Source organism: Cebus imitator, unplaced genomic scaffold (assembly GCF_001604975.1).
Source record: "Cebus imitator isolate Cc_AM_T3 unplaced genomic scaffold, Cebus_imitator-1.0 Scaffold280, whole genome shotgun sequence".
NCBI lineage: Eukaryota > Metazoa > Chordata > Mammalia > Primates > Cebidae > Cebus > Cebus imitator.
The window spans coordinates 1,426,058-1,436,942 of record NW_016107595.1 but is presented as its reverse complement, the minus strand read 5'-3'; the positions used below and the strand labels follow the sequence as shown (position 1 = coordinate 1,436,942).

Sequence of the window (10,885 nt, the reverse complement as noted above, 5' to 3'; positions counted from 1 at the left end):
AGGCTGAGGTGAGAGAATCACTTAGGTATAAAGAGTTTGAGACCAGACCAACGTAGCAAGACCCCATCTCTACAAAAAGCAGCTGGGCGTGGTCGCCTGTAATCCCAGCACTTTGGGAGGCTGAGGCAGGCAGATCACAAGGTCAGGAGATCGAGACCATCCTGGCCAACATGGTGAAACCCCATCTCTACTAAAATACAAAAAGTTAACCGGGCGCAGTGGCACATGCCTGTAGTCTTGGCTACCAGGGAGGCAGAGGCAGTGGAATTGCTTGAACCCGGGAGGTGGAGGTTGCAGTGAGCCAACATCAGGCCACTGCACTCCAGCCTAGCAACAGAGTGAGACTCCTCCTCAAAAAAAATAATAATAATTTTAGCCAGGCATGGTGATGCTTGCCTGTAGTCCCAGCTGCTTGGGAGGCTGAGGCAGGAAGATCACGTGAGCTGAGGAGGTCGAGGCTGTAATGAGCTATGATCACACCACTGCAATTCGAAATCCAGCCCGGGTGACAGAGCAAGGCCCTGACAAAAGAAGAAGAAGAAGAATGAGGAGGAGGAGGAGGAGGGCAGGAGGAAACACGTGTTGGCGAGGATGTGGAGAAACTTATTTTTAAAAACCTCAGACATTGCTGGTGGAAATGGAAAACGGGTGCAGCTGCTGTGGAAAAGTTTGAGGGTTTCACAAATAGTTAAATTCGAGTAATCATGTGACTCAGCAGCTCCACTCCCAGGAGTCCACTCCCCACAAGAATGAACGGCAGTGACTCAAGAAGATACCTGTGCACAAATGTTGATAGCAGCATTACTCACCTTCGCCAAAAGGAAGCAACAACCAAATACCCATCAATGGATGAATGGATGGACACAATGTGTTCCTGACACACTGCGGAATATTATGCAGCTGTAAAAAGGAATGAGGCACTGATCCATGCTACAACCTGGATGAACCTTGAGTATATGATGCTGAGTGAGAGAAACCAGAAGCAGAATGCCACTTCTTGTACAAGTCCATTGCTATGAAATATCCAGAGCGGGGAAATCCACAGAGACAGGAAGTAGATTAATGGTTGTCAGCTATTTGAGGATGGGGGATGGGGAGTGACCGCTAATGGGGACGGGGTCTCCTTTTAGGGGTATGAAAATGTTCTAGAACTAGACAGAGGTGATGCTTGTACAACTCTAAATGCCACTGAATAAAATGGTTAATTTTCTGTTTCTCAATTTGTTTAAAGTGCTGTGGGAATAATTTGGGGAAGGGAACCAGGACTCTCCCTAGCCTCCTGGAGGAAAGGAGGTAAGCGGAGGGGAAATGGTAGTCAATGACAGAGTCCCTGGGTTGAGATCAAATGACAAAGTGAATTTTTCAATTTTGTTATTTCTTTTCTGAGACACAGCCTTGCTCTATCGCCCAGGCTGGAGTGCAGTGGCATGATCTCAGCTCACGGCAGCCTCGACCTCCTGAGCTCAAGCCATCCTCCTGGCTCAGCCTCGAAAGTAGCTGGGTCCACAGGTGCACCCCACCATACCAGGCTAACTTCCTTATTTTTTGTAGAGATGGGGTCTGGCTATGTTGCCCAGGCTGGTCTCAAACTCCTGGGCTCAAGCCATCCTCCTGCCTCAGCCTCCCAAAGTGCTGGAATTACAGGTGTGAGCCACCTCACCTAGCCCTTTCTCTCTCGCTCGCTTTTCTAGATGGAGTCTCACTCTGTCACCCAGGCTGGAGCGTGTGGTGGCACAATCTCAGCTCACTGCAACCTCCGTCTCTGGGTTCAAGCAATCAATCCTCCCAATATAATTTTTTTTGACTTTTTTGGTTTGCTTTTTCAGTAGAGACGCGGTTTCACCAGGTTGGCCAGGCTGGTCTCGAACTCCCGACCTCAAGTGATCCGTCAGCCTCAGCCTCCCAAAGTGCTGGAATTACAGGCGTGAGCCACCGCGCCCGGCCCCTTTCTCTTTCTTGTTTTAACAACAATAAAATCGATACTTATGGCGGCAGGGGGCGGGGTGGTGTCCCTTTCCGAACTTAGAGAGCCACGGGGTTCCCACGATCCAGCCCCTCGTGGGGCCCCGCCCCGAGCCCCGAGCCCCGCGCCAGGCCCCGCCTGCCAGGCCCAGCCGATCCAGAGGGGGCGCCCGCGGGGCCCCGGGAGGGAAGAGAAAAGACTTTGTCCCAAGTTTTCGCGGAGATTCGGCGTCCCCGCTGCGACCAGCACCCCGGAGCCCACGTCCGTCCGGCGACCCCCAGCCCAGCCCCCGAACTTGCATACACTCCCTGCGGCCCCGCCCCTCGGGGACCCCCCGGGGGCCCTTGGACTCCCCCCAACTCCCCTGCCCCTTAAAACCACTTGGATCCCTCACCTGCTCCCCGGGCCCGCAGGAGCCCCGCCATGGCCCGCTCGTACGGCGGCCGGGTGCTGGCCGCGGTGACTCTGCTGGGCATCGCGGCGGCCGTGCTGGCGGCGCTGAGCGCGCAGCTGCTGTTCCAGCTCCAGGCGGGCCGCGCGGAGCTGCGGGGGCTGCGCGCCGACGGGCTGGGCCGGGAGCTGGGCGCCGGCCCCGGGCTGCCCGAGGACGCGGCCGGGGCGCTGCTGCCTCTGGCCGCCGCGCTGGCCGCGCTGGTGCTCGTGCTGGCGTTCACCTGCCTGCTGCTCGCCGCACTCTGCGGCCACCTGGGCGCCGAGCTGGCGCGGGGGCCTGGCCCCAGGAGGTAGGAGGACCGGCCTCACCGCCCTAGAGGCTCGGCTGGGGGCTGGGGGAGCCTGGATGAGCCTCTTCCCCTCTTTTGGCCTCAGGCTGGGGGGACAGCTTCCCTCCCCACTTCCCTTCCCCCCTGCCCCCGCCACCCCATGCATCTCCGCCCTCCTCTTTTCCTCCCCCTCCCCCCTCTCCATTCTATATTTGTTAAATTTTGCAGCGGGTGCAGCCACTGATGTGTCCCCCGTTTTGCAGATGAGGAAACTGAGGCTCACAGAGGGCCCAGGATCAGTTTGCCTGAATCTCAAACAGGGGAGGCTGAGCTCTCAGGCCGTCTGGCTTGGAAGTGGGTGGGGGGGGGGCGGGGGAGTGCTGGACTTGAACTTGGTTCTGGGTAGAGCCATCCGGAGCCTGTGTCCTGGCCTGGAATTGAGGTCCTTTCTCAGGGACCTGAACTCAGGGATGTGGTCATTGAGGGGACTCTCTCAGGGGCAGTAGTTGTGGAAGGAGGAACCCTCTTTGAGCCCAGGACTCTGCTGTCCCACGTGGTAGTGTAATGCCGGGAGAGAGGAGCCCAAATACTGGTCCAGAATTCTGTGAAATTGAGCAGATAACTTCCACCATTGGGGTAGATTTGTCCAGACCACACAGCTTCCACCCAAGGGACAATGAAATAAATACATGGTCCCGGGTCAGCAAATGTGTGTTGGGTGCCTGCCTGCAGGGGCTGGGTCTGGCTCAGGGCATCAGAGACACAGCAGGGAACAAGTGCATCCAGATCTGCTCTCATGGAGTCACAGAAAATAAGGAAACAACAGGGTCCAGGCGTGGTGGTTCACACCTGCATTCCCAGCACTTTGGGAGGCAGAGGCAGGAGGATCACTTGAGGCCAGGAATACCTTTTTTTCTTTTTTTTTTTTTTTTGAGACAGCCTGGAATGCAATGGTGCTGTATCGGCTCACTGCAACCTCTGCCTCCCAGGTTCAAGCGATTCTCCCAACTCATATTGGCCAGGTGGTCTTGAACTCCTGACCTCAAATGATCCACTCTCCATGGCCTCCCAAAGTGCTGGGAGGCCAGGAATTTGAGACCAGCCTGGGTAATATAGCAAGACCTTATCTCTACAAAAAGAAAAAAATTTAATGGCCGGGCACAGTGGCTCACGCCTGTAATCCCAGAACGTTGGGAGGCTGAGGCAGGCGAATCCACCTGAAGTCTGGAGTTCAATACCACCCTGACCAACATGGAGAAACCCCATCTCTACTAAAAATAAAAATTAAAATTAAAAAAACCCGGGCATGGTGGTGCATGCCTGTAATTCCAGCTACTCAGAAGGCTGAGGCAGGAGAATCTCTTGAACCTGGGAGTGGAGGGGTGGAGATTTCGGTGAGCTGAGATCGCACCATTGCACTCCAGCCTGGGCAACAAGATTGAAACTTCGTCTCCAAAAAAGAAAAAGAAAAAGAAAAAAGTGTAATTAGCTGGGTGTAGTGGTGCATGCCTGTAGTCCCATATATTTGGGAGGCTGAGGCAGGATTTCTTGAACCCAGGAAGTCAAGGCTGCAGTGAGCCATGATCATGCTTATGAATAACCACTGGACTTCAGTTTGGGCAACATAGTGAGACCCCATCTCTAATAATAATAATAATGGCAGATCGTGATGAGCGTCAGGAAGAAAAGAAAACAGAGATGGGACAGGACTTCGGGATTTCTCCTGCTTAGGAGGGTTGTGAGTGAGGAGGAAGGTGATCTGATTTAGGTTTCGAATGACCACCTCTAGCCACTGTGCTGAAAAGGGGACAGGAGGGAAGGCAGCAGGAAGACCGGGAAGGCATCCACTTTCATTATACTGATGGGAGCCGAGTGAGGATGGAAGCTCTCAGAGTCTCCATTTCCTCCTCAATCAGTGTCATCTCTTGGAGTCGCTGTTTGTACCGTCAATAATAGCACGTGAAACTGTTTCCTCATCTCTCAAGGAAGCCTGTGGTCTGTAAAATAATGGTGTGCAGCAAGTATCTGCACGTAGTAGCTGCTTCCCAAGTGCTGGGTGTTTGAGTGGACTCATGTATATAGGTGGATTATAAGGGGAAGAGAATGGATGGTGGAAGGAAGGAAGGAAGGAAAGAAGGAAGGAGGGAGGGAGGGAAGGAAGGAAGGTAGGTGGGAAGAAGGAAGGAAGGAAGGAAGGGATGAGGATGGATGGATAGCGAATGGGAGATGGATGATCAGTGGATGGGTGGGTGAGGGATGGACAGATAGGATAGTGGAGGGTGTTGGAATGAATGGGTAGATGGATTAATAGCGCACGGTTAAATAGATGGAAGAGTGTATATGAGTGCTGGTTGCATAATCAATGAATATGGATGAAAAATGGATGGTGGACACTGACTTGGAAAAATGAACGGGGGATGGGTGGAGCATAGATAAATGGATAGATATCGAATGGGTGGATGGTGGGTGTCTAAATAATTGTGTGGCTCAATGAATGGATGGGGCTGATGGATGGAGATGGATAAATTGATGTATGAATGAACTGATAAGTGGATGGATGGATGAATGAGTAGATGGGCGACTGGGCTGATGGACAAGTGGATGGATGGATGAATAAGTGAATGGATGGGTGAATGAGCAGATGAATGGATGGGTGGGTGGATGGATGATGAGTAGACAGATGGATGAATGGGTGGATAAATGGATGGATGGATAAATGGGTGGGTGGGTGGGTGGATGGATGGATGCGCTGGTGGATGGATGAGCTGATGGATGAATGGGCAGATGAATGGATGGGTGGGTGGATGGATGATGAGTAGACAGATGGATGAATGGGTGGATAAATGGATGGATGGATAAATGGATGGGTGGGTGGGTGGATGGATGGATGCGCTGGTGGATGGATGATCTGATGGATGAATGGAAGGATGGATGGATGAATGGGCAGATGAATGGATGGGTGGGTGGATGGATGGATGGATGAGTAGACAGATGGATGAATGGGTGGATAAATGGGTGGATGGATAAATGGGTGGATAAATGGGTGGGTGGATGGATGGATGGATGAATGGATGGATGGATGGAGAGTGGATAAGTAAATGAATGTAAATGTGTGGGCAAGTAGAAGGATGATAGTTAGGTACTCCAGATTTTTGGTCCCTGAAAGCTGGGTCCTTGTCTCATTTAAGCAGCTCTCCCTCCCTCTCCTTACTGACCTCCCCCATCAGCTCCACTTCCTGAGCCCTTTTTCTTCCTGCTCCCCTCCATCCCAGGTCTGACTGGTTTCTCTACGACTGCCGCCTCCTCAGACACGTGGCCCTTGGCCTTTTCTGCTGCGGGGTCTCCGTCTACTTAGCAGGTGTGTGCTGGAATGGAACGTGGGGCATAGGGTCCTGGGTGGGGTAGAGAGCAGTAATGGTCCCCTAACTGTGATCAGCTTCACAGACAGCCTGCTTGAGTTCAGCTCCAGGCTCTGATGCTTCCTTGCTTTGATGCCTTGGACAAATCTCTCTGTGCCTTGATTTCCTCAGCAGTACACTGGGAATAACTGTCTTTACCTCACAGAATCACTTGAGGAGATTCTGAGATTTATTTATTTATTTATTATTTTATTCATGTATTTATTTATTTATTTTTTGAGATGGAGTCTTGCTCTGTCACCCACACTGGAGTGCAGTGGCACGATCTCCACTCGCCGCAACCTCTGCCTCCTGGGTTCAAGCGATTCTCCTGCCTCAGCCTCCCAGGTAGCTGGGATTACAGATGCCTGCCACCATGCCTGGCCAATTTTTTGTATTTTAAGTAGAGATGGTGTTTCACCATGTTGGCCAGGCTGCTCTCGAACTTCCGACTGCAGGTTATCCACCCACCTCGGCCTCCCAAAGTGGTGGGATTATAGGTGTGAGCCACCGTGCCCGATTCATCAGTTTTGTACATTTGGTTTGAACAAAAATTTTCATGGCCTGGGTGGTATCTAAAGGAAGCATTTCAGCCGGGCGCAGTGGCTCGTGCCGGTAATCCCAGCACTTTGGGAGGCCAAGGCAGGCGGATCATGAGGTCAAGAGATCCAGACCAGTCTGGCCAACATGGTGAAACCATGTGTCTACTAAAAATACAAAACAATTAGCTGGGCTTGGTGGTGGGTGCCTGTAATCCCGGCTACTCAGGAGGCTAAGGCAGGGGAATTGCTTGAACCCAGGAGGCAGATGTTGCAGTGAGCCAAGATCAAGCCACTGCGTTCCAGCCTGGGCAACAAGGGCGAAACTCCGTTTTTTTTAAAAAAAAGAAGATAGCATTTCACAGGTTGAAATGAAATGAGTATTTGGATTATAAATATCACTTTCCAGCCCAGCACGGTGGCTCACGCCTGTAATCCCAGCACCTTGGGAGGCCGAGGTGGGTGGATCACAAGGTCAGGAGTTCAAGACCAGCCTGGCCAAAATGGTGAAACACTGTCTCTACTAAAAATACAAAACTTGGCTGGGCATGATGGCACAAACCTGTAATCCCAACTCCTCGGGAGGCTGAGGCAGAAAATTTCTTGAACCCAGGAGGTGGAGGTTGCAGTGAGCCGAGATCGCACCACTGCACTCCAGCCTGGCCGACAGAATGAGACTCTGTCTCAAGGGAAAATAAAAATCAATTTCCAGCCCAAAAATGGCTTAAGAAAAAAAAAAAAAAAGAATTACCCAGATGCCAGAATACACCACACTGTCTTTCCTTCCTGATTTATAATAACTGTTCTTCAATCAGCTTTCTTTCATTCATCAGGGCTGGGAAAGAAATCAAATCATTAAGTGTCTTTCACAGGACTCCTAATGCCTTATATTTGGTTTTAATCTTGAAACAGATGTGTTGATGATGCTGCAGACTCAACGCTGAATCATACATAAGTCCCTGCCAGCCCTGTAAATGATCCATTTTACAGGAAGAAAAAATATCCTGCTGATTAAAAAGCAGGATTTGCTATTACTATTTTTTTCAGAGTCCACCATAGAAAAATAGAAGTCTAAAAAGATATTTAGGCCGGGTGCAGTGACTCACACCTGTAATCCCAGCACTTTGGAAGGCCAAAGTGGGTGAATCACTTGAGGTTAGGAGTTCAAGACCGGCCTGGCCAACATGCTGAAACCCCTTCTCCACTAAAAAAAAAAAAAAAAAAAAAAAAAAAATAGCTGGGCATGGTGGTGGACTGAGACAGGAGAATTGCTTGAACCTGAGAGATGGAGGTTTCAGCGAGCTGAGATCGCACCACTGTACTCCAGCCTGGGCAACAGAGTGAAACCTCATCTAAAAATTAGATAGATTTAAAATATTTTTAATGAGATGTGAGCCTAAAATTCACTGTGGAAATTTATATATATGAAGTGCAGGAAATGCTGCATAACTTTTGTTGTTTGATTTAATGAAAGGCTCCAGATGTAGTGTTTAAAAAAAAAAAAAAAAAAGGAGAAGAAGAGGGGATAGATGACTCATGCAACAGAAATTATCGGGGGAAGTTGGCCTTAGGTGTGGCTGGATCCAGGTGCTAAAATTGGTTATGAGAAATGCCTCTCAGCCAGGTGTGGTGTAACCCCAGCACTTTGGGAGGTCGAGGCGGATGGATCACTTAAGGTTAGGAGTTCAAGACCAGCCTGGGCAACATGGTGAAATCCCATCTCTACTAAAAATACAAAAATTAGCCAGACATTGTGTTGAACCCCTGTAATCCCAGCTTCTCCAGGCTGGGCGACGACCGAGTGAGATGCCATCTCAAAAAAAAAAAAAAAAAAAAAAAAAGAAGAAAGGAAGGGAGGGAGGGAGGGAAAAGAAAAAAGAAATTAGCCAGGTGTGGTGCTATACACCTATAGTCCCAGCTACTCAAGAGACTGAGGCAGGAGAATCACTTGAACCCAGGATGCAGAGCAGTGAGCCGAGATCACGCCACTGCACTCCAGCCTGGGTGACAGAGAGAGACTCTGTCTCAATAATAATAATAATAATAATAAAAGAAAAAAGAAAAAGAAATGCTTCTCACTTCACTGCTTCATCTGCTGTTCCCTAAGTGGGCTTCTCTCTGGGAAAGATGCCTGTATGTAGGCACTTCTGACATGATGCCTGGAGCTTGGGTCTTTGCACAGGCCAACAGAGATATTCAAGACTTAGGGAATATCCTCATTCTAAAATGCAAGAACAATTACAAAAGAAAAAAAAAGGTAATATTATGTCAGCCTCACTAAGCGTAAAATTGAGAATTCATTCACCTCCTATTTAGATTGTTTTTGAGGCTAGGTGACCTCATTCAGCAAGAATTCCCAAGCACGTCCAACTAATCATCCATTCATTGCTAGCTAGAACTAAAAGAATAATTACAAAATCTCTTTCAAAATGTTTCCAGCAAAAAAAGAAAAAAAAAAAGGAAGAAAAGTCCTTGGCCTTGCTTTCACATGTCAGACATCTTGTAGTGTGGTTATCTTCCAAAACAATAGTACAGAGCCAGAGAACGCATAAAAACAACCTGGAAAGGGCCAGGCGCGGTGGCTCCCGCGCGTAATCCCAGCACTTTGGGAGGCCGGGGCAGGTGGATCACAAGGTCAGGAGTTCGAGAACAGCCAGGCCAGTATGATGAAACCTTGTCTCTACTAAAAATACAAAAATTAGCCAGGCATGGTGGCGGGCACCTGTAGTCTCAGCTACTTGGGAGGCTGAGGCGGGAGAATCACTTGAACCCGGGAGGCGGAGGTTACAGTGACCTGAGCGAGATCACGCTACGCCACTGCACTCCAGCCTGGTCAACAGAGCGAGACTCTGTCTCAAAACAAACAAACAAAAACACAGCCTGGAAAGTGTCAAAAAAAAAAAAAAAAAAAAGTCCCCCATCTGTTCTGGGCCCCTCTCCTGCTAATACCAACACCCCAGACGCTACAGGAAAATTGCTCTGTCCCAATAGCCCAGGCTAATGTCCCAAGACTGACTCTGATAGGCTGAGCTTGGGCCATGTAATATTCCTCCACCAATCACTAACATCAGGAGACGTAATAAATGCTCTGATTGGCTGAGCCTGGTCCAATGAGGACATCACTGATGTCAAAGTGGGTCTGTGATCTCAGGTCCATTCCCCAATGTAGAGATAGGGGCCAGACCAGGGATTCTCAATGGAGAGTGATTCTGGCCTCAGAAGGCTTTTTTTCACTGCCTAGAGACCTGTTTGGTGGGCGCCATGGAGTTGAGGATGGGACGCTACTGACATCTAGTGGGTAGAAGCTGCTAACGGGGCCAGATTGTATGCTGGAGAGGCTGATAGAAGGCTAGCTAGTGTTCAGGTGCTCAAAGTCCATTTCTCCCTCTCCCTCCTCTCAGAGAGTCTTGCTCTGTCGCCTAGGCTGGGGTGCAGTGGAGTGATCTCAGCTCACTGCAACCTCCACCTCCCAGGTTCAAGCGATGCTCCCGCCTTAGCCTCCCAAGTAGCTGGGATTACAGACGTGCACCACCACGCCTGGCTCATTTTTGTATTTTTAGCGGAGGCAGGGTCTCTCTGTGTGGCACAGGCTGGACTTGAACTCCTGGCTCAAGCTATCCTCCTGCCTCAGTCTCCCAAGTAGCTGGGACTACACGCATGCACCGCCGTGACTAGTTAGGTTGCAGTTTTAACTGTGGCAAAATACACATAATAAAAACATTACCATTTTAACCAGTGTATTTTGTTTTTATTTTTTTGAGACAGGGTGTCGCTGTCACCCAGGCTGGAGTGCAGTGGTGTGATCACAGCTCACTGCAGCTTTCTTTGTCCTGGGCTCAAGCAGTCCTCCTGCCTCAGCCCCACAACCAGCTGGGACTACAGGCAAGCACTACCATTCCCAGATTGTTTATTATTTTTTGTAGGACTGGTCTCTGTATGTTACCTGAGCCGGTGTCCAACTCCTGACCTTAAGCAATCCTCTCACCTCGGCTTCCGAAAGTTCTGGGATTACAGGTGTGAATCACTACACCCAGCCTTTAACCACTTTAAAGTGTACAATTCAGTGGGAGTTAGAACATTCACGGTTTTAGCTAACCATCGCTAATATCTGGTTCCAGAATATTTTTGTCACCCAACAGGAAACCCTGTCCCCATTAGCAATCACTCCTCTTTCCCCCTTCCTCATCCCTGGCAGTTGCTAATCTACTGTCTCTGTGGGTTTGCCTTTTTTTTTTTTTTTTTTTTTGGAATCATGTCGCTTCT

At 49.8% G+C, this 10,885-nt stretch overlaps 1 protein-coding gene and 1 long non-coding RNA gene across 3 annotated transcripts in view; both read left to right on the top strand.

Moving 5' to 3' along the window:
* TMEM221 (transmembrane protein 221) overlaps positions 1-10,885 on the top strand; it is a 23,926-nt gene that overhangs the window by 8,955 nt on the left and 4,086 nt on the right. The window contains exons 2-3 of one of the 2 annotated variants that reach the window (XM_037728766.1): positions 2,377-2,706; positions 5,958-6,043. In XM_037728766.1, the coding sequence (XP_037584694.1) occupies positions 2,387-2,706; positions 5,958-6,043 (406 nt within the window). In that variant the 5' untranslated portion in view covers positions 2,377-2,386. Of the gene's footprint in view, positions 1-1,934; positions 2,707-5,957; positions 6,044-10,885 lie in introns of those variants that run through there. The other variant, XM_017501248.2, reaches the window with a different exon arrangement.
* Positions 857-10,885, top strand: part of LOC119467324 — a 19,061-nt gene continuing 9,032 nt past the window's right edge. Inside the window, exons 1-2 of the long non-coding RNA XR_005195865.1 lie at positions 857-1,005; positions 1,232-1,293. This is a non-coding gene — a long non-coding RNA (uncharacterized LOC119467324). The remainder of the gene's footprint in view (positions 1,006-1,231; positions 1,294-10,885) is intronic.